The 27,713-nt window shown below is 55.3% G+C and overlaps 1 protein-coding gene across 2 annotated transcripts in view; it reads left to right on the forward strand.

Moving 5' to 3' along the window:
- LOC137439934 (E3 ubiquitin-protein ligase DTX1) overlaps window positions 1–27,713 on the forward strand; it is a 159,481-nt gene that overhangs the window by 49,176 nt on the left and 82,592 nt on the right. For both annotated transcript variants that reach the window (XM_078768337.1, XM_078768336.1), the window contains exon 2: window positions 21,434–22,047. In XM_078768337.1, coding sequence (XP_078624463.1) covers window positions 21,434–22,047 — 614 coding nt within the window. The remainder of the gene's footprint in view (window positions 1–21,433; window positions 22,048–27,713) is intronic.

Consider the following 27,713-nt stretch of genomic DNA (forward strand, 5'->3'; position numbering starts at 1 on the left):
ACTTTTTATATTGCAGGCACCTGCATCTCACCATAGGTGAGTTCAATTCCAAAGTAAAGAAGAATCACCTGCTTGAAATCTAATTATTTCTCACAACTTCTAAAAGGTGCCAATAATATTGTCCGGGCCATTTTAGGATTCCTGTGTGGAATAACCTAAGATTTCGTAATTTTTTCAGCTTTTTTTGTTTTATTCCACTGCAAACAAAGAAATACATTTGTGAATACCAAAATATTTTTTAATTTCCACAATTTTCTGGGTGTATTATTTGAAAAAAGTGGAAGGGTGCCAATAGTTTTTGGCCACGACTGTATGTGTGTGTGTGTGTGTGTGTGTGTGTGTGTGTGTGTGTGTGTGTGTGTGTGTGTGTGTGTGTGTGTGTGTGTGTGTGTGTGTGTGTGTGTGTGTGTATATATATATATATATATATATATATATATACACGTATGTTTCTTTTTTCAACCAATTTCAGTGGTTGCTTGGAGACAAGGCAGCATGTTAAAAAACCGTTATAACTGTTTAAATATTTGAATAACAGTTTGATCCAGAGGTAGGTGGTGCGGTTGTGCTGTTTATTGGATATGTTGTAGCGGCTACCGCTGGGTTTACACAATCGCCTTGCACCTACCAAGGACGCGGAGCGATCACCATGCCGGGCTCGTCCAGGACGCCCAGCCATGCCCGCTCTCGACTTGCCAGGCCGCGTCCGGGACGCCCGGGCATGCCCGCCCTCGACTTGCCAGGCCGCGTCCAGGACGCCCGGCCACGCCCCCTCTCGCCTTTCCCGGGCAAACGCTCCGGGATAATGGGTGTATATATATTGCTGCCCGATAAACGGGCTTTTCAGAGTACCCGAGTTGTTTTGTTTCAATAAAGAAACTCGGACGAATTCCAGCTTTTTGTCGCGTCCATTCTTCCGATTACGTGGGAGCACAGCTCCTACATTGGTGACCTACCGACATGGACACAGCAGTTGCCCTCAAACTGCCTACCTTCTGGGAGGCTCACGCGGCGGTTTGGTTCGCCCAGGCGGACTCCCTGTTCGCCCTGCGAGGCATCACGGCCGACGACACCCGCTTCCACCATGTGGTAGCAGCGCTCGGCTCAGCCACCGCGGCCCGTGCCCTGAGCCTCCTCGAGAGCCCACCAGCCGCTGACAAATACGGCGCGATTAAAAAGCTCCTCCTCGACGCTTTCGCCCTCTCATCGGTGGAACGCGCACGGCGCCTGCTCGACCTGCCCGAGCTCGGCGACACGCGCCCGTCCGAGCGAATGGACTACATGGTTTCGCTGCTCGGCGAGCACTCTCCGGCATTCCTGTTCCGGGAGCTGTTCCTCCGTCAGCTGCCTAGCCCGGTACGCCTCGCCCTGGCGAGCACGATGATCACGGATCCCCGCGCCCTCGCCAGGGAAGCCAACAAGATCTCCGCGGCAGGCCAACGCATTGCAGCAGCGACCTGGGGCCCACCGCCGTCCGACGCAATGCCCATGGCGCCCGAGCACCCGGCATGGTCGACGACCGAACTGCCGATGCAATTGGCGGCCGCTACACCGAGCCGACCACCTCCAGCACGACGACCAGGGCCTCCACCTGACCAAGCGTGGTGTTACTATCATGCCAGGTTCGGACAGAAGGCCCGGACATGCCGACCCCCGTGCACCTTCGGCAGGCCGGGAAACGGCCGGGCCGGCGTTCATTACCAGCCATGAGCGCCGGCCACACGGGCAACTTACTTTTCATCACGGACAAAGCGTCCGGATGGCGCTTCCTGTGCGACACCGGCACCCAACTGAGACTCATACCCGCCTCCGATCAGGACAGGCAGTCTGCGGTTTGCGGCCCCTCCTTGGTTGCGGCCAACGGATCGGCCATCCGCACCTTCGGCCCGTGCAACGTCACCCTCTGCTTCGGCGGCCAACGCTTTAATTGGACTTTTGTAACCGCAAGCGTGCCCATGGCTCTGCGAGGCGCCGACTTCCTCTGCGCACACGGACTGCTGGTGGACGTCCAACGGCGTCGCCTCATCAACGCCGAGACCTTCAGCTCCCTGGTATGCACATTGAGCAGCTCCGCTCCGACCGAGCTGGCATGCGCCCTCCCAGCGGCGAACGAGTTTGCTCGCCTGCTCACGGAGTTCCCGGCCCTCACGCGGCCGACGTTTTCGGCCGTCGCAGTACGACATGGGATCGAGAACCACATACCAACCACGGGCCTGCCGGTCTACACCAGAGCCCGCCGCCTAGACCCAGCCAAGCTCGCTGTAGCCAAAGCCGAGTTCGACGCTTTGGAACACCTCGGCATCGTGCGGCGCTCCGATAGCGCGTAGGCTTCGCCACTACACATCGTCCCAAAACCAGGGGGCGGCTGGCGCCCATGTGGCGACTACCGCCGCCTTAACGACGCTACCACCCCCGACAGGTATCCGATCCCGCACATCCAAGACTTCTCCGCCCGTCTGGCAGGACGGGTCATTTTTTCAAAAATCGATCTCATACGGGGATATCACCAGGTACCTGTCAGGGTGGCCGACGTCCCTAAAACGGCCGTCATCACGCCGTTCGGCTTGTTCGAATTCCTGTGGATGCCGTTTGGCCTCAAGAACGCGGCTCAGGCGTTCCAGTGCTTGATGGACGGCGTGCTGCGTGACCTGCCGTTCCTCTTCGTTTACCTGGACGACATCCTCGTCGCCAGCACGTCCCGGGCCGAGCACCTCCTCCACCTCCGAACACTGTTCGGGCGCCTCAGCGAGCACGGCCTCATCGTCACGCGGCCGTCAACCCGGCCAAATGCCACTTCGGCACGATGGCCGTTGATTTTTTGGGCCACCACATCACCAAGAACGGGGCCGTGCCGCTGCCAACCAAGGTCGAGGCCATCACCACGTTTCCGCGTCCCCGCTCCATAAAGGCCCTGCAGGAATTCCTGGGAATGGTGAATTTCTATCACCGCTTCGTGCCCCGCGCTGCTCAACTCATGCGGCCCCTCTACGAAGCCCTCCGGGGCAAGCCGGCCAAGCACGACATCGTCTGGTCCGCAGCAATGGACGCGGCCTTCAAAAGCTCAAAGCGAGCCCTCGCCGACGCAACACTGCTCGCTCACCCGGTGCTCAACGCTCCCATCGCCCTCACCACGGATGCCTCCGACTACGCGGTGGGCGCCGTACATGAGCAATAGGTGAACGGGGTTTGGCAGCCACTCGCTTTTTTCAGCCGGCAGCTCCGGCCGAACGAGCTCAAATATAGCACGTTTGACCGTGAGCTCCTCGGTCTACACCTGGCCATTCGCCATTTCCGCCACCTCCTGGAGGGCCGACCCTTCACGGCGTTCGTCGACCACAAGCCATTGGTTTACACAATGGCCAAGGTCATGGAGCCGTGGTCGGCCCGCCAACAGCGCCACCTCTCCGCCGTGTCGGAGTTTACCACGGACATCCGGCACGTCACCGGCAAAGACAACGCCGTGGCCGACTGTCTTTCTCGGGCCAGCGCGAACGCGGTCCACCTCGGCGTGGACTTCGCGCTTATGGCGGCGGACCAAACCACCGACACCACGGTGCAAGCCCTCCGGGCGGTGGACACGGGCCTCCGCCTGGCCGACATCCCCTTCGCAGACACTGTCCTGCTCTGCGACGTCTCCCAAGGCCAGCCTCGCCCCATCGTGCCCGTTACCTGGCAACGCCGCATCTTCGCCTCCCTCCACGGCCTTTCCCACCCGGGCCGGAAAGCTTCCCAGAAGCTGGTGTCGGCGCGATTCGTCTGGCACGGCCTTCGACGGGACGTCCGCGATTGGACCAGCACCTGCACAGCCTGCCAACAGGCCAAGGTCCACCGACACACCCAGGCCCCGCTGGCACCTTTCACCGTGCCCGAACGACGTTTCGACCATGTCAACGTGGACCTGGTGAGCCCCCTCCCCCCATCACGGGGGTTCACACACCTGCTCACCATGGTGGACAGGACCACCAGGTGGCCGGAGGCCGTTCCCCTCGTCTCCACCACCACCGCCGACGTGGCGCAGGCTTTCATCGCCACCTGAGTCGCCCGCTTCGGCGCACCGGCGGACATCTCGTCAGACCGCGGACCGCAGTTCACCTCCGAGCTGTGGGGCGCGGTCGCCCGCAACCTGGGGGTCAAGCTCCACCGTACTACGGCCTACCACCCCCAAGCCAACGGGTTGTGCGAGCGATTCCACCGCTCCATGAAGGCCGCGCTCATGGCCGGCCTTCAGGACGGCGGTTGGGCCGACCGGCTGCCGTGGGTCCTTTTGGGCCTCCACACGGCCCCCAAGGAGGACCTCCGGGCATCCACCGCCGAGCTTGTCTACGGCCAGGCGCTACGCGTCCCGGGCGAATTCGTGCCCGACGCTACCAGTCCCTGGTCCGCAGCTCACCAGCGCTCGGACCTCCAGGAGGCCGCCCGACGGTTTGCCCCCGTGCCAACGTCCCACCACGGTGACCCCCAGTCGTACGTCCCCCCAGCGCTTCGCACAGCGGAGTACGTTTTTGTGCGTCATGACGCATATCGGGGGCCACTCCGGCCGCCGTACGACGGGCCCTTCCGGGTCCTGCGACGGGACGACAAGTCGTTCGTCATCGACATCGGCGGCAGGTCGGACCGGATTGCGGTGGACCGCCTCAGGCCGGCACACGTGGACATCGACCAACTGCCACGGTTGGCCCTTCCGCCGCGGCGAGGCCGCCCCCCGTCCACGGTGCCCCCCACTCGACCGCCCACCACCACACCGGACCCCCCCCCCCCCCCCCCCACGACCCGCCAGGGGTCACTTCGGCCGGGTCATCAGGACCCCCCTTAAATTGACCCTGCCGGTGCAAGTCGATTCTGGGGGGACGTGTGTAGCGGCTACCGCTGGGTTTACACAATCGCCTTGCACCTACCAAGGACGCGGAGCGATCACCATGCTGGGCTCATCCAGGACACCCGGGCAGGCCCGCTCTCAACTTGCCAGGCCTCGTCCGGGACGCCCGGGCATGCCCGGGCACGCCCGGCCATGCCCGCTCTCGACTTGCCAGGCCGCGTCCGGGACGCCCGGGCATGCCCGGGCATGCCCGCCCTCGACTTGGCAGGCCGCGTCCAGGACGCCCGGCCACGCCCCCTCTCGCCTTTCCCGGGCAAACGCGTTCCCGGATAATGGGTGTATATATATTGCTGCCCGATAAACGGGCTTTTCAGAGTACCTGAGTTATTTTGTTTCAATAAAGAAACTCAGACGAATTCCAGCTTTTTGTCGCGTCCATTCTTCCGATTAAGTGGGAGCACAGCTCCTACAATGTTACATTTAAGGTAAGATATGCATGATTTAATGTATTAACATAGAATGGAATGTGTGATGGGAGTTACAAATATGTCATCATCCATTAAATCCTCTAGTGAGTAAAGTTTGATTCGTGATGTTATGTAGATTTGTTAACTGACTGCCTGGACGCAACTGACATTGTGGATCTACTGATGTTGGTGATGTGCTGATGTGGATCCATGACCGAGGTTGTGGATCTACTGATGTGTATCCATGACCGAGGTTGTGGATCCATGACCAAGGTCGTGTATCTACTGATGTATGTAATCTACTGATGTGGATCCATGACCGAGGTTGTGGATCTACTGATGTGGATCCGTGACCGAGATTGTGGATCTACTGATGTGGATCCGTGACTGAGGTTGTGGATCCACTGATGTATGTAATCTACTGATGTGGATCTATGACCGAGGTTGTGGATCCACTGATGTGGATCCGTGACCGAGGTTGTGGATCTACTGATGTGGATCCGTGACCGAGATTGTGGATCTACTGATGTGGATCCGTGACTGAGGTTGTGGAGACACTGATGTATGTAATCTACTGATGTGGATCTATGACCAAGGTTGTGGATCCACTGATGTATGTAATCTACTGATGTGGATCCGTGACCGAGGTTGTGGATCTACTGATGTGGATCCGTGACCGAGATTGTGGATCTACTGATGTGGATCCGTGACTGAGGTTGTGGATCCACTGATGTATGTAATCTACTGATGTGGATCCATGACCAAGGTTGTAGATCCACTGATGTATGTAATCTACTGATGTGGATCCATGACCAAGGATGTGGATCCACTGATGTATGTAATCTGCTGATGTGTATCCATGACCAAGGTTGTGGATCCACTGATGTACGTAATCTACTGATGTGGATTGTGGATCCATGACCAAGGTTGTGGATCCACTGATGTTGGTAATCTACTGATGTGGATCCATGACCAAGGTTGTGGATCCACTGATGTACGTAACCTACTGATGTTGATCCATGACCAAGGTTGTGGATCCACTGATGTTGGTAATCTACTGATGTGTATCCATGACCAAGGTTGTGGATCCACTGATGTATGTAATCTACTGATGTGGAGCTACTGGTGTAGGTAATCTGCTGATGTGGATCTCGGACCAAGGTTGTGGATCTACTGATGGATGTAATCCACTGATGTGGATCCATGACTGAGGTTGTGGATCCACTGATGTATGTAATCTGCTGATGTGGAGCTAGGACCAAGGTTGTGGATCCACTGATGTATGTAATCTACTGATGTGGAGCTACTGATGTACGTAATCTACTGATGTGGATCCATGACCAAGGTTGTGGATCCACTGATGTTGGTAATCTACTGATGTGGATCCATGACCAAGGTTGTGGATCCACTGATGTATGTAATCTACTGATGTGGAGCTACTGATGTAGGTAATCTGCTGATGTGGATCTCGGACCAAGGTTGTGGATCTACTGATGGATGTAATCCACTGATGTGGATCCATGACTGAGGTTGTGGATCCACTGATGTATGTAATCTGCTGATGTGGAGCTAGGACCAAGGTTGTGGATCCACTGATGTATGTAATCTACTGATGTGGAGCTACTGATGTACGTAATCTACTGATGTGGATCCATGACCAAGGTTGTGGATCCACTGATGTTGGTAATCTACTGATGTGGATCCATGACCAAGGTTGTGGATGTACTGATGTAAGTAATCTACTGATGTGTATCTCTGATTGATGTTGTGGATCCACTGATGTATGTAATCTACTGTTGTGGATCTATGACCAAGGTTGTGGATCTACTGATGTGGATCTCTGATCGACGTTGTGGATATACTTATTTAGGTAATATATTGATGTGGATTTGTGCCTGAGGTTGTGGACCCACTGTTTGGAGAGGTTCTGGGCTGAAAGGATCGAAACATCGAGGAAGAACGTTTTCCAGCTGATGATCCATGCATTCTGGAAACCAGTAAATTGTTCACAGGTTAAGGTTCTTACTTTAGGTAGAGGAACTATGCTTTGAGGTTTACAATTTAAACAAGCGTTACGCCTAAGTCCCCCGTCGGTGAAGTGATGTGAGTTGACAAAGTGGAAGACGCAAGGCGGCCATCTTGGATTTTGACGTGGCAACCCAATTTTCAATAGCGTTCTTCCTTATGCCGAGATACACCCACACACCAGATTAGAAGTTGGTACTTCGCTTATTTTTCAAGATATTTCACTCACAAGGTTCAGACATATGTATGGTGGTGGCCATCTTGGATTTTGACGTGGCGACCCAATTTTCAACAGCGTTCTTCCTTATGCCGAGATACACCCACACACCAGATTAGAAGTTGGTACTTCGCTTATTTTTCAAGATATTCCACTCATAAGGTTCAGACATACATGGCGTCAGACATACATGGCGGCGGCCATCTTGGATTTTGACGTGGGTTGCACCCACACACCAAATTCGAATGCGTTCCTTCACTTACGCCCGCAAGCACGCACGCACGGACGGACGGACACACGGACGGAGGGGAAAACCATAGTCCCCCTTTCGCTCCGCGGTGCGACGGGGGACAATACAGTTGAATATGGGATGTTGTGAAATTAACATCATTTACAGCAATCCTTAAAATTATGTTACTTTTTCGGAATAGCTGATGCTGACGTGTGTGTGTGGTGTGTGTGTGTGTGTGTGTGTGTGTGTGTGTGTGTGTGTGTGTGTGTGTGTGTGTGTGTGTGTGTGTGTGTGTGTGTGTGTGTCGCATCCCATTACAGCTATTGTTACACGATTCGGAACCAACAACTTCTATCCGCCACATGGACACATTGTCTTCTGTCCAACCAATCACTTCAAAATGCCAACAGGATTATAACAGCACCGAGCAATGCCGGGTACACCTGCTAGCATCAATTCAATTCATGGTTTTATTATCAAATCATTGCAGCCAGAAGCTGAATTGTGAATGATTTACAGTATAATGTGGCGGACACAAAAGCCCACTGGCGTGGTGACATCATTCCGCGCACCAAGTGGGCGGCGGCCACGCCCGAGGGGTAGGCGTGGCCTCGGGATATACACTGGGCGCGCAGCCCGGAGCGCGCCAGTGCTACAGTGACCTCTTTTCAATAAAGACACTTTTGTTTAACCGTGTTGTCCGCTTCCTCCTTGGTAGCAAGTCGCGCGCGTAGCACCGCGCTTCATTGGTGACTCAGACGTTCTGGTCAGCCGTCACTGACCACCCGAACCCGCCACAGCCATGGCAACCAACGCGGTAGGGATAAAGCTCCCCGAGTTCTGGGAAGCTCAGGCGGAGATCTGGTTCCTGCAGGCCGAAGCCCAGTTCAGGCTTCGACGCATCACGGCGGACGAGACACGCTACTGCCACGTGGTCGCCTCCCTCGGGGCCGGCACGGCCGCCCGCGTCGTGTCGGTCCTGAGGAACCCATCGGCCGACGACAGGTACGAGGCGATCAAGCATCTCCTCCTCGCCACGTTCGGCCTCACGGTGGATGCACGGGCCGATCGCCTCTTGGACCTCCCCGAGCTCGGTGACACGCGACCGTCTGTCCGAATGGACCATATGCTGTCGCTCATGGGCGACGAAACCCCGAACGCTCTATTCCGGGCGTTATTTCGACGCCAGCTGCCGGCACGAGTCCGCCTCGCGTTGGCCGGTTCCGCGACAACGGAACCCCGTGCGTTCGCGGCCGAGGCCGACAAGTTCTACGCGGCTTTGGACACGCAGGCGAGTTTCGGTGCGGCCGTAGCGGCTCCCGAGCCCGAACCTCCTGCGGGTGCCCACCACTGCTCCGAGGGGCGCCTCGTGGCGGCCGCCACGCCCCGCCCACCACCACCACGGAAACCGCAGCCTCTGGTTTCGCCGCAAACCTGGTGCCATTTCCACGCTAGGTTCGGCCACGAGGCTCGGCAATGTCGCCCGCCGTGCTCATTCGGCAGGTCGGGAAATGCCCGGGCCGGCCCTCGGTAGTGGCACTGAGCGCCGGCCAATTAAACAGCCTCCTATACATAACGGACACCTTATCCGGGCGCCGTTACCTGTGCGACACGGGAGCGCAGGTGAGTGTCGTTCCCGCCGGTACGTCCGACAAGCAGTCCGCGGGCCGGGGCCCCGCGCTGCTTGCTGCCAACGGTACGCCCATTCGCACGTACGGAAAACGCTGCCTTTCTCTGCGGTTCGGAGGGCAGGTTTTCCGATGGTCGTTCGTCACTGCTGACGTGCCTATGGCACTGCTCGGCGCGGACTTCCTCTGTGCCAATGGCCTGTTGGTCGACGTCAAGCACAGAAGGCTTGTCCAGGCTGAGACGTTCAGCTCGCTCGCTTGCGCGTTGCCCGCCTCGTTGAGCAGCTCACGGAGCGGCTCATCGAGCGGCTCGCCGAGCGGCTTGCTGAGCGGTTCGGTTCCGGCCAGGTTCATCTGCACGCTTCCGGCAGCGGACGAATTCACCCGCCTCCTTGCCCGTTTCCCGGCCCTCACGAGGCCCACCTTCTCGGCGGGGACCGTCAAGCACGGGGTGGAACATCACATCCCCACCGCCGGGCCACCGGTCTACGCCCGGGCACGCCGCCTCGAGCCGACGAAGCTCGCGGTAGCTAAAGCGGAGTTTGCTACACTGGAGCGGCTCGGCATCGTGTGGCGCTCCGAAAGCGCTTGGGCATCGCCGCTCCACATCGTGCCCAAGCCCGGCGGGGGATGGCGACCATGCGGGGACTACCGCCGTCTCAACGATGCCACCACCCCCGACCGCTACCCCGTCCCCCATATTCAGGACTTTTCCGCCCGCTTGGCGAAAATGTCCTTATTCTCGAAGGTGGACCTCATACGCGGTTACCACCAGGTCCCAGTCAGGCCGGAGGACATCCCGAAGACGGCTGTCATCACGCTGTTCGGGCTTTTCGAATTTCTTCGGATGCCCTTCGGTTTGAAGAATGCGGCTCAGGCGTTCCAGCGCCTCATGGACAGCATCTTGCGCGACTTGGATTTCGTCTACGTCTATCTGGATGACATCCTCGTCGCAAGAGCGTCCCGCGAAGAGCACCTACACCATCTCCGCACGCTCTTTGAACGTCTGGGCCAGCACGGCCTGATCGTGAACTCCGCCAAGTGCCGGTTCGGTGTCGCCGAAATCGACTTTTTGGGGCACCGCGTCACCAGGCACGGGGCCGTCCCCCTACCGGCCAAGGTGGAGGCGGTGAAGGGGTTTTCCGCGCCCCCGCACGATCAGGGGGCTCCAGGAGTTCCTGGGCATGGTAAACTTTTACCACCGTTTCCTGCCCCGCATCGCCCAGCTCCTGCGCCCCTTGCACGAGGCCCTCCGAGGGAAGCCGGGCAAAGGTGACGTCACCTGGACCGAGCAGATGGACGCGGCATTCGTGGGCGCGAAGCTCGCCTTGGCTAACGCCACCATGCCTGCGCGCCCGATGCACCGATCGCCCTCACCACCGACGCCTCGGACTACGCGGTGGGCGCAGTGCACGAGCAATGGGTGCGTGGAGCTTGGCAACCGCTGGCGTTCTTCAGCCGGCAGCTTCGCCCGCCCGAACGCTGGTACAGTACCTTCGACCGTGAGTTGCTCGGGCTCCACCTCGCGGTCAGGCACTTCCGCCATCTGCTCGAGGGCCGTGCGTTCACGGCCTTCGTCGACCACAAGCCACTGGTGTTCGCGATGGGCAAGGTCGCCGAGCCGTGGTCGGCCCGGAAGCAGCGTCACCTCTCGGCCGTGTCCGAATACACGACGGACATCCGGCACGTCGCGGGGAAGGACAACCCGGTGGCGGATTGCCTTTCCTGGTCCGTTGCCCACGTGGTCCACCTCGGCATCGACTATGCCCGGATGGCGGCGGACCAGGCCGCCGACCCCGACGTCCAGGCCTTGCGGACCGCCGTTACGGGCCTCCGCGTCACTGAGGTGCCATTCAACAGTGCGGGCACGGCCCTCATGTGCGACGTCTCCCTTGGGCGGCCTCGCCCCATCGTGCCCGCGGGCTGGCAGCGCCGGATTTTCGACTCCATCCACGGCCTGTCCCACCCGGGCACGAGGGCCTCCCAGAGGTTGATCGCCGACAAGTTTGTCTGGCATGGCCTCCGGAAGGCCGTCCGCGGCTGGGCCAGGACGTGCTTCGCGTGCCAGCGCGCGAAGGTGCACCGACACACCCAGGCCCCATTGGCCCCGTTTGCGGTGCCGGAACGTCGGTTTGACCACGTTCACGTGGACCTGGTGGGACCTCTGCCCCCCTCGCGGGGTTTCACCCACGTCCTGACCATGATGGACCGCACCACCCGGTGGCCGGAGGCCGTGCCTTTGGCGTCAACGACGGCGGCGGACGTCGCACAGGCGTTCATCGCCACCTGGGTCGCCCGGTTCGGCGCCCCCTCGGACATTTCGTCCGACCGCAGCCCCCAGTTCACCTCGGAGCTCTGGGGGGCGGTCGCGCGGGGGCTCGGTGTCCAGCTGCACCGCACCACGACCTACCACCCCCAGGCTAACGGCCTGTGCGAGCGGTTCCACCGCTCGTTGAAGGCCGCGCTCTGGGCCACCCTCCGCGACGGCGGCTGGGTCGACAGGCTCCCCTGGGTCCTGCTGGGCCTCCGGACGGCGCCCAAAGAGGACCTGCGTGCATCCGCGGCGGAGTTGGTCTTTGGACAACCGCTGTGGGTGCCGGGCGAGTTCCTCCCCGACCCCACGGCACCTTGGTTCGTGGCGCAGGAGCGCTCCGCGCTACAGGAGACCGCCCGGAGGTTCGCCCCGGTGCCGACGGCGCACCACGGGCACCCACCCACGCACGTCGCCCCGGAGCTTCGCACCGCGGAGTATGTCTTCGTCCGGCACGACGCCCACCGGACACCACTGCGGCCCCCGTATGACGGGCCTTTCCGCGTGCTGGAGACCGGGGTGAAATACTTCACCTTGGACATCGGCGGTACTCCCGACCGCGTCTCGGTGGATCGACTCAAGCCGGCCCACCTCGACGTGGACCACCCGCCGCCGGTGGCTCGGCCCCCGCGTCGGGGCCGCCCCCCGGCGGACGGACCCCCGGCACCGCCCAGCACCGCCGGCACGCCGCCCCCCGGTCTGGCACACATCCCGGGTACAGCCGGAGGCATCCCAGCTGGCATCCCTGCACCCCGGACGCCGCCGGTCGCCAGAGGGCGCTTCGGCCAGGTCATCCGTTTGCCCCGCAAACTGGCCCTCCAGGTGCGCGGGAATTCTGGGGGGGCGCGTGTGGCGGACACGAAAGCCCACTGGCGTGGTGACATCATTCCTCGCACCAAGTGGGCGGCGGCCACGCCCGAGGGGTAGGTGTGGCCTCAGGATATACACTGGGCGTGCAGCCCGGAGCGCGCCAGTGCTACAGTGACCTCTTGTCAATAAAGACACTTTTGTTTAACCGCGTTGCCCGCTTCCTCCTTGGTAGCAAGTCGCGCGCGTAGCACCGCGCTTCAATAAAATGAAAATCAAAACAATGAAAAAAAAACAGATTGCAATGACTGTAATAATGTCTACAAATAAATTAAATTAATTAAAAAGTACTGCACTACATATACATATATTATGATAACTTTTCCTAAATATTAAAGAAGGTAAGTGTGTGTAAATCTGAAAATCATATGAAGAACATGGCTGAGCTGATCTCCACCAAATTTTGCATACGTGTTGGGAGTACCTTGGGTCAGGTCGTGAACGCAACCACTCCACCCCTACCCCAATGCAAGTGGTTTACTAAACCCTGCTGCAGACAGAGGGGGATTATTAACCATGACACAAACTATATATACTATATATTTACAATATATGAGGAACTACTACTACACATATATTGTAACTGTTGCCGGATTCGGATCAGTGTCCTGATTTAAATCCTGACAAACAAAGGTAGACTGCCAGGTGGTCAAGCGGTCAAATCTGCCACCCGCACGCTCCCCCAATTTAGTGACGGCCGTCAAAAGAGACTACACGTCTTTCCTTCGGTTTTCTCCGTACAGAAAACTTTAACGAGGGTCTGTCGCTACAACCGGCCATCCATTGTGAATCGTTTTGAATAGCCAAGCGATTGAACCCATGGCGACACGACACGGCTGTAGATTTGAGATGGCCTCTTAAAGACGTTGGCTCCAAATTCCCAATGGTTGTGCATTTAATGCGCTCAGGGTGATAATGCCAAATAAACAAGCATTCTGAGTATTGCGGTGCAATACATGTCCCCTACCGGCATTGGGTAGCACTGTCATAGAAGACAGTATTATGTACAGGGCTAATCATGGGGTGCTATTCACTAAAGGCGGTTTAGCACTCTATGATAATGTATTCTAATTAGGTATTGCCTACAAATGGCAAAACATTTTATGCGAAGAAGCTATATCTAACTTATCACACTAAAAACTTCCTTTATAACGAACAGCGCACTCTATGCAATGTAATAAGAGCATCAGTCATACCATAACATAGGGCCTACTTTAATATTATAGCTATTGTTAGATGTGAAGTAACAATTCATAAAATAAGATTTTAAGATTCTACAATAAAACATTATCAACTTGATCAGATGTGGAGTGGCGCTTTACACACAAAATATGTCCTTAAAATACTAACGATCTTTTTAAAAAGTTGTAATGTCATTGGAAATTTACATCTTGTCTTTTTTGCCTTCATCATGTCACTGGTATAGTACAAACACCTTTGTTTCCAGTCTCACTAAAGCTTTATTGGATTACAATAAGTAAGTTATTATTTTTCCACAATTTGTGCATAATATCATTCCTAAATATTTTGTTGTAAGCTGCCTCGTTGAAATAAAAGGAAATGAAATTATGTCAGGGCTATTGAAGTTTGCACGATAACTGCCACTGGAGAAATCTGGCGGACATGCGTGCGGATGATGGGCGCGGATGGTGGGCGCGGACATGAGCGCGGATGATGGGCGCGGATGGTGGGCGCGGCCATGGGCACGGATGATGGGCGCGGATGGTGGGTGCGGACATGGGCGTGGATGATGGGCGCGGATGGTGGGCACGGACATGGGCGCGGATGGTGGGCGTGGATGGTGGGCGCGGACATGGGCACAGATGGTGGGCGCGGATAGTGGGCGCGGACATGGGCGCGGATGGTGGTCGCGGACATGGGCATGGATGGTGGGCGTGGATGGTGGGCACGGATGGTGGGCGCAGACATGGGCGCGGATGGTGGGCGTGGACATGGGCGTGGATGGTGGGCGCGGATGATGGGCGCGGATGGTGGGCGTGGATGGTGGGCACGGATGGTGGGCGTGGACATGGGCACGGATGATGGGCGCGGATGGTGGGCACGGATGGTGGGCACGGATGGTGGGTGCGGACATGGGCACGGATGGTGGGCACGGACATGGGCGCAGATGGTGGGCGCGGACATGGGCATGGATGGTGGGCGTGGATGGTGGGTGCGGCCATGGGCACGGATGATGGGCGCGGATGGTGGGCGCGGATGGTGGGTGCGGACATGGGCACGGATGGTGGGCGCGGACATGGGCGCGGATGATGGGCACGGATGGTGGGCATGGACATGGGCGTGGATGGTGGGCACAGACATGGGCGCAGATGGTGGGCGCGGACATGGGCATGGATGGTGGGCGCGGACATGGGCGTGAATGGTGGGCACGGACATGGGCGCGGATGGTGGGCGCGGACATGGGCGCGGATGGGCACGGATGATGTGAGACTGGGTTATCCTGATCAGCCTCGTGCGATCCGTGTCAGGAAGGACAGTGTCCGCGGACCGTGGAAGCTAGGTTACTTCTGACGCATACTGTATATACTGCCAAGAGGGCAGAGTATCAGATACATATTTAAAGAAGTACTCAATAAATTTATACGCACAGAAACATATGGTAAAGTGACACTCCAACCTCCCTAGATGTATTGTTGATTTATTGGTAAACTATGTGAATTCAATGTATTCTTGCCTGATATGAAGAATTGTGTTAATGGAAACAAAATTCAGTGAAAACTTTTTTGACTTGATGCTTCTCTACAGCATATTGTACACAAGGAATATTAACAGCTTTGACTTACCGCACACCAAATTATAGTCCGGAAAACTGTTGGGGAAATTCCCAAAGTTCAAAGTGCCATAACTTTGTCAAAACTGATCGAAACGTCGTGAAGTTCGAACTTGATCTGTAACATATCATGAGGAAACCATGTACCAAGTTTGAAATCATTAGCATCAAGAGTTTAGAAAAAAAGGCCGGAAAGCTGTTCTTTGCGTGACGGACTGACAGACCGACAGACGGACAGACAGAGGGACGGAGTGCAAACCTATAGTCCCCTACGGTGTACACCGGCAGGATTTATGAAGTCAAACAACAAACAAAGCAAGATTTATGAAACTGGTGGGGTTGTGGGAGGCGGGGGGGGGGGGGGGGGGTTATTTTTGTTGTTGTTTACATGGTTTAAGGATCGTGGATGAACTGCAACACAATTGGCGCACACACGTAGACATATACATGAAACAACACCGGACCTGATTTCGGACGAACATAGACGCTGAGCTTGTAGGAAGTGATGTAACGAACATAGACACTGAGCCTGTAGGAAGTGATGAAACGAACAGATGCTGAGCTTGTAGGAAGTGATGTAATGAACATAGTCGCAGAGCTTGTATGAAGTGATGTAACTAACATAGACGCTGAGCTAGTAGGAAGTGATGAAACGAACATAGACACTGAGCTTGTAGGAAGTGATGAAACGAACATCGACACTGAGCTTGTAGGAAGTGATGTAACGAACATAGATGCTGAGCGAGTAGGAAGTGATGTAACGAACATAGACGCTGAGCTTGTAGGAAGTGATGTAACGAACATAGACGCTGAGCTTGTAGGAAGTGATGTAACGAACATAGACGCTGAGCTTGTAGGAAGTGATGTAATGAACATAGACACTGAGCTTGTAGGAAGTGATGTAACGATTATAGACGCTGAGCTTGTAGGAAGTGATGTAATGAACATAGACACTGAGCTTGTAGGAAGTGATGTAATGAACATAGACACTGAGCTTGTAGGAAGTGATGTAATGAACATAGACACTGAGCTTGTAGGAAGTGATGTAACGATTATAGACACTGAGCTTGTAGGAAGTGATGTAATGAACATAGACACTGAGCTTGTAGGAAGTGATGTAATGAACATAGACACTGAGCTTGTAGGAAGTGATGTAACGATTATAGACGCTGAGCTTGTAGGAAGTGATGTAATGAACATAGACACTGAGCTTGTAGGAAGTGATGTAATGAACATAGACACTGAGCTTGTAGGAAGTGATGTAATGAACATAGACACTGAGCTTGTAGGAAGTGATGTAACGATTATAGACGCTGAGCTTGTAGGAAGTGATGTAATGAACATAGACACTGAGCTTGTAGGAAGTGATGTAATGAACATAGACACTGAGCTTGTAGGAAGTGATGTAATGAACATAGACACTGAGCTTGTAGGAAGTGATGTAACGATTATAGACGCTGAGCCTGTAGGAAGTGATGTAATGAACATAGACACTGAGCTTGTAGGAAGTGATGTAATGAACATAGACACTGAGCTTGTAGGAAGTGATGTAACGATTATAGACGCTGAGCTTGTAGGAAGTGATGTAATGAACATAGACACTGAGCTTGTAGGAAGTGATGTAATGAACATAGACACTGAGCTTGTAGGAAGTGATGTAATGAACATAGACACTGAGCTTGTAGGAAGTGATGTAACGATTATAGACGCTGAGCTTGTAGGAAGTGATGTAATGAACATAGACACTGAGCTTGTAGGAAGTGATGTAATGAACATAGACACTGAGCTTGTAGGAAGTGATGTAATGAACATAGACACTGAGCTTGTCGGAAGTGAGGTAACGATTATAGACGCTGATCTTGTAGGAAGTGATGTAATGAACATAGACACTGAGCTTGTAGGAAGTGATGTAATGAACATAGACACTGAGCTTGTAGGAAGTGATGTAACGATTATAGACGCTGAGCTTGTAGGAAGTGATGTAATGAACATAGACACTGAGCTTGTAGGAAGTGATGTAACGATTATAGACGCTGAGCTTGTAGGAAGTGATGTAACGATTATAGACGCTCAGCTTGTAGGAAGTGATGTAATGAACATAGACACTGAGCTTGTAGGAAGTGATGTAATGAACATAGACACTGAGCTTGTACGAAGTGATGTGACTTCCCAGGGCACTTGGGGTAATAAAGACCCCATCTTTTATGACGTCGCTTTTTTCTCTGCTCTCAGCAGGTCAATTTAAGGGGGGTGGCCTCCTTGCAATGGTTGCCAACTCCTGGCAGGACCTTTTTTATCTTTGGAATGACTCGCCCTGAGTTTGAACTGCCATCCTCCCAGACTCAGAGGGGATGCTTCTAACCATTACGCGAGCGAGATTGGGAAATGTTTGAACCATATTGGGTGGAGTGAGGAGGCTCCAAATTCTGCCTGCAGGATACATGATAGCCCCCAATAGCTTCCTTCAAAATGTTTTGCCATTTACACGGAAATGGGCATGGGAAGAAGAGAAGGTCACAAACAGTAACAGCAGCAAATTGCATCACTTTTCCAAAAAACCTTCTATTTCTTCTCATGATATTCATAATGACATTAGCATAGTTGCCGAAACACAATTCCATATACAGTAAAAAAAAATTATACTTTGGTAACTTTTCCTCAAAAGACTGCCAAGGAATGACTGCCAAGAGCATCAAAGTGAAATAAATAATGCAGAGAATATTAAATGAACACAAGTTTCATGTTTCGTGTTGCTGCAGCAATTATAATAGTGTTGTTTATTTTTTGTTCCTAAAAGGTTGCTGGTCGTATTATTTGTGGAAAAGGTGCTAAAGACAATACACACGACCTGTTTTGGGATGGCTTTTCATGTTTGGAGAAATGTTCCTTGTCTCACCTCTCCTACCCCTAATCTCTCAGCTCTCCAACCTTCCCCAGCTCCTCCAGGATACGCATGTTCTTCCATTAACCCTCTCCTGGATAAAGTCCCCAAATCCAGGCTTTCTGCACAGCTCCACTCTTTTTTTATTCCTCTATGTCGCACAACCATTGGGAAAGGGTAGTCCTGGTAAAGATTGGTACAGCAACAACAACAACATGCATTTTAAGGCCATTTTCCCTGCTAGAGCGGGGGTTAGCCTTGCGGTCCCCATGACAATCTTCTCCATTTTGCCCTATTTTCTGCATCTCTCCTTGTTAACCCCCTTGCCCGCATTTCTTCTTCCACCATCTTTAGCCAAGTCTTTCTCGGTCTTCCCCGTCCTCTACTTCCTTCTACATTCATTTCCATCAATCTTCCCAACCAGTCACTTTCATCCTTCCTCAACACATGACCAAACCATCTCAACCTGTTTCTCTTTGCAGCATCAATCACAGGCTCTATTCCCATCATCTTTCGCAATTCATCATTTGTCTTCCTCTCTCTCAACGATACTCCGCACATCCACCGAACCATTCGCATTTGCACCCTTTCCAGCCTTCGTTGCTGCTCTACGTTCATTACCCACGTCTCGCTCCCATAAATCATAACACTTCTCACACATGCAGCATACACCTTTCCCTTCAGCTTCAATGACACTCCCCTCCTCATCAGCACGCCACTCAGTTCCCGAAACTTCTTCCATGCACATCTCACTCGAGCAACCGTTGCCGAGTCTGATCCACCTTCTCCATTCAGCATGTCTCCGAGGTAGCAAAATGTTTTCACACCTTCCAGCTTCACGCCGTCTCCAAGATCCAACTCAACATTTCCTCCATCTGCAGCTCCCTCTGTGCACACCTTACATTTGAATGCAGCTGCCACACTGGTTAATGACCCTCTCAGACCACTACATTTTTGATGAACCCACTCAGCGCACATTGTACATTGAATGGAGTTCACTCCGACACCCTTCCTGCACACAGCACAGGGCCACTTCCCAGTTCTTTCCACCTCACCACATGCTTTACCACTTGCCATCACCTTCGTCTTTCCGATATTCACCTTCAGACCTTTTGTCTCCATACATTCCTTCCACTTGTTCATCTTTTCCTTCAGTCCATCCATACTTTCCGCAATCAACACCAGATCATCTGCATACAACAACTCCCACGGTAAACCCTCCTTTACATTCTGAGCCAGCACCTCCATCACAGCTACAAATAGTAGTGGACTTAGTACCGATTCCTTCCTCCAGTCAAAGAGAACCATGACTGGTACAGCGAGTATCAGAAACAAACAGCGGAAACAAGCCTGGTGTACGTGGCACACCCAGCTCGTGCACTATGTTCATTTTGGATGGGCTGTGGGGAGAGGGATGGGCACTGACGGAGTTGGCCTATTCACTCGAGAGACTGTTGGCACTTCAGTTTTTGCTATTCCTCCAAATCGAGCTCTTTCCCACTGCTCACTCACATTGTCCGCATAGTTTTGGGTGGGAGGCACATGACACCCTCACCTCCCACTGTCCTCCTTGTAATTGTTTTATGTACTGTCGTTCCCCAGCCCACTTGTTTCAACTTCTTTTTTCTTTTTTTTGCTCTCCTAGTGGAGGCGGACTATGAAGATATACGGCAGGAACGACCTGGGTAAACAAAGAGCAGGCCCTGTGACCTTTCCCTACATCTGTGGGAGACACTTTAACAGCATTGGGCTCCATTAGTGAGGGTGCCCTTTAAATGTCCAAGGCTGAATCCTGCAGCATTGCTTGAATTGCCTCGTATTTAGTAACGAGAAACCAGAGAATGAGTCGCTTTTCAGGCAGGGTGTGTTTTTACGCTTTGTCGGTTTCTAATCTCGTTATTACCCCTGGAACTGAAGGTGGACAGAGGTTATGTTTTCACCCCTGCTTGTCTGGCTTTGTCTGTCTGTCTGCTTCTCGGTGAGCAGGATATCTTTTAAAAAAAGTTATGGACTGATTCGGACAAATCTTGGTGGACAGGTTGGGTGTGAGATGAGTATGAAATGGTTCGACCTTGGCGAAGATCCGGATCCGATAACTTTTTTAATTTCCAAGTGATTCTTCCAAATTGGGAGATGGGGCCAAAAACGTTATGTAGCATGATATTTCAAAAAGTTGTGGAGGGATTATGACAAAAGTAGATGGATGGATTGGTTAAGCGACAAGAACAAGCCGATAAGATTAAAGTTCGGGTCCAGATCCGGATCTGGTCTACCAGTAGGATACAAAACATAAACTGCTCAGTCTGGTGGAGGTATGCGATCTACCTAGTGCTGTTTTAGTTTTTCTTCAATTGTTTTTCTCTCTCTTCCCCCCCCCCCCCCCCCTCTATTTCTCCCTCTCCCTCTCTCCCTCTCTCACCCTCCCTCCCTCTCTCTCTCTCTCCCTCCCTCTCCCTCTCTCTCCCCCTCTCACTCCCTCTCTCACTCCCTCTCTCTCCGTCTCTCTCCCTCCCTCTCTCTCCCCCTCTCTCTTTCTCCCCCACTCTCTCTCTCGCCCTCTCACTCCCTCTCACTCCCTCTCTCTCCCCCCCTCTCACTCCCTCTCTCTCTCCGTCTCTCTCCCCCCCTCCCTCTCTCTCTCCCTCTCCCTCTCTCTCCCCCCCCCCTCTCTCCCTCTCTCTCTCCCTCACTCTCACTGTCGCTGTTCAACTGGTTATTTTGACTTGCTGATGTGGTTTCAACCCCCTTCCCTCGGCCCCAACGGGTTGGGCCGACCTTCCATCAACACTTTTCACACCTACCAACACTTTTAATAGTGTACGTAAATTGTGCATTCCATTTGGAATTCTGAACTTCATTGCTGACCCCTATTCCTCCTCCTCCCCGCCACCACACCTGCAGCTTGATCCACTTGTTTTCCATACCCACCTGTCAGACAATACCTCCTTGTACATTTGTTGGGAGGAAACTGCAGACAGATTTGTGATATGTAACGTGACTCATATAATTTACTTTCTTGTTCCATGATACTTTATTGTCAACAACAAACAACCTTTATTATTACAAAGGTTCCTTCTCATAGGTAATCTTCAGGTTTTTTGTCCAGTACTGTACAATGAGAGAGAGCCTTTGTTTTGTTTTGTGACCTGTTTCCTCTACCCACATTCACCGTATTACTTTATCTATATTTCCCACCAGGAACCATGCGACCCGTGCGCCGCTCACTGTTTGAACCAGCGTCAGCACCTGGGCGAGGCGTTGTGTGGGAATGGGAGGCTCCTGGAGGTCGTTGGACCCCATATCCTGTTGAAGTGACGGTGGCTGTTCAAAATGCCTATGAAAAGCAGCACCCTTGGCTTGACCTGGCCCCTCTTGGTCTTCCGGTGGTGTTGGATTTTACAGCGATGTGCCAGGTAGAGCGAGTACCGCGTGGGGCAACATCGGCTGCCGGTGGGGGAATGGGTCGTCGCTCACGCCTTCGGCGTCGACTCGATGCGCCGTATCCTTTACTAGTTGTTGGAGGTGGCCCAGGAGGTGCACCTGCTCTTCTACCACCACATCCACTACCGAAATCACAGTCGTGGCCCGTCGGAGGATCAGCGTCTGTCGGGCCGACCGCGAGTTGCCCCTGTTCTCAGTGTCGCCCTCCATTACGCTCTGCCACCACCGCTCTTCCAACCACACTGTCTCGACCCGCTGCTTCCTGTGCCACCGTCACGCTGCAGGCAGCTCCTTCTTCCCCTCCAGTTGGGTGTGCTGATATTGCACAACGCCGCCGTGAAACATTCAGTTCGCCAAGCAACAAAACGCAGGTAATGTTGCTGGTTGCTTGAATTTGGTTGGAACTTGAAGCCGTTAGAGGATATGGCGAAGGTTGAAGTTTTAAATTTTGGTTGGATTTTTAAAATGTCCTTGTGTTTTGTTTAACATCTTTCCTCCACCGTTACTAAGTTCAGTCTAGAAGATTTTTTATTGATTATACACCGCATACAAGGCCGGCGCTACCATTAGGCCAACTAGGCAGCCGCCTAGGGCGCAGACATCAGAGAGGCGCATTACTGAACCTTAAAGGATCACAGTTTTATACAAATTATTGTTTTAAGAAAAAACATAATAGCTGGCGAAGCCGGTGTTGTCAATGAACGTGTACGTATTATGTTGAAAAAACAGATTATGCTGAATCCCTTGGCTTGAGAATTTCGAAGCTTTGACGCACCAAATCGCTCAATGGAGGCCGCCATCTTGCGGATGCGGAAGTATGCATAACAAATTTGAAAAAGTTCCAAAGGAGTTTGTTTCACCCGTCTTTGTTTGATTCACAATCCTATGCACCTCCAATTTGTAATTAAAATACTTTAAGACCAACCTCGGCCCGCACGGGCCTGGTTATCTTAAACGAAAATCGTCACCAAACACCGGAACCAATGAGATTCGAGCATTTGAAAAAATATTTCAAAAACCAAATTACTCAATGGAGGCCGCCATCTTCCGGATGCGGAAGTATGCATAACAAAATTGTGAAAAAGTTCAACAGGAGTTTGTTTCACCCGTCTTTGTTTGAGTCACAATCTTATGCACCTCTAATTTGTAATTAAAATACTTTAAGACCAACCTCGTTATCTTCAGCGAAAATCGTCACCAAACACCGGAACCAATGAGATTCGATCATTTGAAAAAATACATCAAAAAATCTTTTTACACGTTTCGGAGGCTGAAAACAGCGTCAAATATTCTAAAATTGACGAAGAATTATTTTTTAGAAATCTCGCGGCCGTAGTGGATAGTTTTTCACGGCCGGAAATATCCGAAGTTGAGACGGAATTCACCGAATTAATCAAGAAGTAAATTTTATCAATTTTAATCTCATCCAGAATGCAAATGGTGTCATTTTAGGTCTGAATTTGTGAAATTTTGTGAGCTGACCCATCAGCGATCAGCTTAGGTCAGCCAATCAGCGCCATCGACACGGTTTGATTAACGACAGTCACACATTGCCGTTGAAACAGTGCTATCGTCTGATCTGTCGGCACTGATCTTACTGCAAGCTAACTTCTTCTGGTGGAGGAAGCCACAGTGCCCGGAGAGAACCAGTCCTGACAGCGACTAAAGTTAGAAGACTACACACATACTGTGAAAACGTATATTAAACCCAGTTAAAATTTCTTAAAATAGGCCCTAAGCTAGCACATCGTATAGTTACTTCCTTAAGTTTCTTGTGACATTTATTGTATTGAAGGAACTGCGCTCCAACGCGAGTCGAAGGAATTGACGCGACCAAAGACGGAATTCGTCCGAGTTGCTTTATTGAAACAAAACAGCTCAGGTATTCTCCTAAGCCCGTTTATCGGGCAGCAATATATATACACATTTATATCGGGAAGTTTGCCCGGCAAAAGCTATACCGGGCATGCCCGGGTGTCAAGGGCGAGCCTTGGAAAGGCGAGTCTGGACCTGCCCGGGTGTGTTTGGCTGCGGCCTGGCAAGTCGAGGCTGGGCGTGCCCGGGCGCTCTGGACGAGCACTGGAAAGGCGATAGCGGGCATGCCCGGACGCTCTGGGTGAGCCCTGGAAAGGCGATAGCGGGCATGCCTGGGAAAGACGAGACCGGGCGTGCCCGGGAGGTTCGGGCGTGCCCAGGAACAGTGAGTCCGGGCATGCCCGGGAGAGGCACGTCTGGCCGTGTTCTGGCCGGTGCAAGGCGATTGTGTGCATCCAGCGGTAACCGCTACACACGCCCCTCCAGAATCGACCTGCACCGGCAGGGTCAATTTAAGGGGGGTCCGGATGACCCGGCCGAAGCGACCCCTGGAGGGTCGTGGGGAGGGGTCCGACGTGGTGGTGGGTGGTCGAGCGGGGGGAACTGTGGACGGGGGGCGGCCTCGCCGCGGAGGAAGGGCCAACCGTGGTGGTCGGTCGACGTCCACGTGCGCTGGTTTGAGGCGGTCCACCGAAATCCGGTCCGGCCGGCCGCCGAAGTCGACGATGAAAGACTTGTCGCCCCGTCGCAGGACGCAGGACCCGGAAGGGCCCGTCGTACGGCGGCCGGAGTGGCCCCCGGTGCGCGTCATGACGCACAAAGACGTACTCCGCTGTGCGAAGCGCCGGGGGGACGTACGACTGGGGGCCACCGTGGCGGGACGTCGGCACGGGGGCAAATCGTCGGGCGGCCTCCTGGAGGTCCGAGCGCTGGCGAGCGGCGGACCAGGGACTGGTAGCGTCGGGCACGAATTCGCCCGGGACGCGGAGCGGCTGGCCGTAGACGAGCTCGGCGGCGGACGCCTGGAGGTCTTCCTTGGGGGCCGTGCGAAGGCCCAAAAGGACCCACGGCAGCCGGTCGGCCCAACCGTCGTCCTGAAGGCCGGCCATGAGTGCGGCCTTCATGGAGCGGTGAAACCGCTCACACAACCCGTTGGCTTGGGGGTGGTAGGCCGTGGTGCGGTGCAGCATGACCCCCAACGAACGGGCGACCGCGCCCCACAGCTCGGAGGTGAACTGCGGTCCGCGGTCTGACGAGATGTCCGCCGGTGCGCCGAAGCGGGCGACCCAGGTGGCGATGAAAGCCTGCGCCACGTCGGCGGTGGTGGTGGAGACGAGGGGAACGGCCTCCGGCCACCTGGTGGTCCTGTCCACCATGGTGAGCAGGTGTGTGAACCCCCGTGATGGGGGGAGGGGGCCCACCAGGTCCACGTTGACATGGTCGAAACGTCGTTCAGGCACGGTGAAAGGTGCCAGCGGGGCCTGGGTGTGTCGGTGGACCTTGGCCTGTTGGCAGGCTGTGCAGGTGCTGGTCCAATCGCGGACGTCCCGTCGAAGGCCGTGCCAGACGAAACACGCCGACACCAGCTTCTGAGAAGCTTTCCGGCCCGGGTGAGAAAGGCCGTGGATGGAGGCGAAGATGCGGCGCCGCCAGGAAACGGGCACGATGGGGCGAGGCTGGCCCTGGGAGACGTCGCAGAGCAGGACGGTGCCCGCGAAGGGAATGTCGGCCAGGCGGAGGCCCGTGTCCGCCGCACGGAGTGCCTGCACCGAGGCGTCGGTGATCTGGTCGGCCGCCATGAGCGCGAAGTCCACGCCGAGGTGGACCGCGTTCGCGCTGGCCCGAGAAAGACAGTCGGCCACAGCGTTGTCTTTGCCGGCGACGTGCCGAATGTCCGTGGTGAACTCCGACACGGCGGAGAGGTGGCGCTGCTGGCGGGCCGACCACGGCTCCGTGACCTTAGCCATGGCGTAGACCAACGGCTTGTGGTCGACGAAAGCCGTGAACGGGCGGCCCTCCAGGAGGTGTCGGAAATGGCGAACGGCCAGGAATAGCCCGAGCAGCTCGCGGTCGAACGTGCTGTAGTTTAACTCGTTCGGCCGGAGTTGCCGGCTGAAAAAAGCGAGTGGCTGCCAAACCCCGTCCACCCATTGCTCATGGACGGCGCCCACCGCGTAGTTGGAGGCGTCCGTAGTGAGGGCGATGGGCGCGTTGAGCACCGGGTGAGCCAGCAGCGTTGCGTCGGTGAGGGCCCGTTTGGCGCTGGCGAAGGCCGCGTCCATGGCCGCGGACCAAACAATGTCATGCTTGGCCGGCTTGCCCCGGAGGGCCTCGTAAAGGGGCCGCATGAGCTGAGCAGCACGGGGCACGAATCGGTGATAAAAATTCACCATGCCGAGGAACTCTTGGAGGGCCTTGATGGAACGGGGACGCGGGAACGTGGTGATGGCCTCGACCTTGGTCGGCAGCGGCACGGCCCCGGTCTTGGTGATGCGGTGGCCCAAAAAGTCAACGGTCGTCGCGCCGAAGTGGCATTTGACCGGGTTGACAATTAAGCCGTGCTCGCTGAGGTGACCGAACAGTGTTCGGAGGTGGAGGAGGTGCTCGGTGCGGGACGTGCTGGCGACGAGGATATCGTCCAGATAGACGAAAAGAAACGGCAGGTCGCGCAGCACGCCGTCCATCAAGCGCTGGAACGCCTGGGCCGCGTTCTTGAGGCCAAACGGCATCCGCAAAAATTCGAACAGGCCGAACGGCGTGATGACGGCCGTCTTCGGGACGTCGGCCACCCGGACAGGTACCTGGTGGTAGCCCCGTATCAGGTCAATTTTCGAAAAGATGACCCGTCCCGCCAAACGGGCAGAAAAGTCCTGAATATGCGGGATCGGGTACCTGTCGGGGGTGGTAGCATCGTTGAGACGGCGGTAGTCGCCACACGGGCGCCATCCACCCCCCGGCTTTGGCACGATGTGCAGTGGCGAGGCCCACGCGCTATCGGAGCGCCGCACAATGCCGAGGTGCTCCAACGCGTCGAACTTGGCCTTCGCCACGGCGAGCTTGGCCGGGTCGAGGCGGCGGGCCCTGGCGTAGACCGGCGGGCCCGTAGTGGGTATGTGGTGCTCGATCCCGTGCCGCACCGCGACAGCCGAAAACGTCGGCCGCGTGAGGGCCGGGAATTCCGCGAGCAGGCGAGCGAACTCGTTCGCTGCCGGGAGGGCGCATGCCAGTTCGGTCGGCGCGGAGCTGCTCATTGTGCACGCCAGGGAGCTGAAGGTCTCGGCGTGGACAAGGCGACGTCGTTTGACGTCGACCAGCAGCCCGTGCGCGCAGAGGAAGTCGGCGCCCAGCAAAGCCACGGGGACGCTGGCGGTAACAAAAGTCCATTGAAAACGCTGGCTGCCGAAGCAGAGGGTGACGACGCGTGGGCCGAAAGTGCGTATGGCCGAGCCATTAGCAGCGACCAAAGAGGGGCCGCAAACGGCGTCCCGCCTGTCCTGCTCGGAGGCGGGTATGACGCTCAGTTGGGCGCCGGTGTCACACAGGAAACGCCGCCCAGACGCTTTGTCCCGAATAAACAGCAAGTTGCCCGAGTGGCCGGCGCTCATGGCTGGGAATGAACGCCGGCCCGGCCGTTTCCCGACCTGCCGAAAGTGCACGGGGGCCGGCACGTCCGAGCCTTGTGTCCGAACCTGGCGTGGTAATAACACCACGCCCGGTCAGGTGGAGGCCCCGGCCGTCGTGTCGGAAGCGGGTGGTGCGGCGTGGCGGCCGCCAGTTGCACCGGCAGTTCGGCCTCCAACCGCGCAGGGCGCTCGGGCGTCGTGGGCGTCGCCTCGGACGGCGGCGGGCTCCAGGTAACCGCGCCGATGTGCTGGCCCGCCGAGGAGATCTTATCGGCTTCCCTGGCGAGGGCGCGGGAATCCGTGATCAACGTGCCAGCCAGGGCGAGGCGTACCGGGTGAGGCAGCTGGCGAAGGAACAGCTCGCGGAACAGAAAATCCGGAGAGTGCTCACCGAGCAACGAGAGCATATAGTCCATGCGCTCGGACGGGCGCGTGTCGCCGAGCTCGGGCAGGTCGAGCAGGTGCCGTGCGCGTGCTGCCGGTGAGAGGGCGAAAGTGTCGAGGAGGAGTGTCTTCAGCGCGTCGTATTTGTCAACAGCCGGCGGGTGCTCGAGGAGGCTCAAGGCGCGGGCCGCGGTGGCGGAACCGAGCGCCGCCAC

Source organism: Myxine glutinosa, chromosome 14 (assembly GCF_964187855.1).
Source record: "Myxine glutinosa chromosome 14, kmMyxGlut1.1, whole genome shotgun sequence".
In the NCBI taxonomy this organism is placed as follows: domain Eukaryota; kingdom Metazoa; phylum Chordata; class Myxini; order Myxiniformes; family Myxinidae; genus Myxine; species Myxine glutinosa.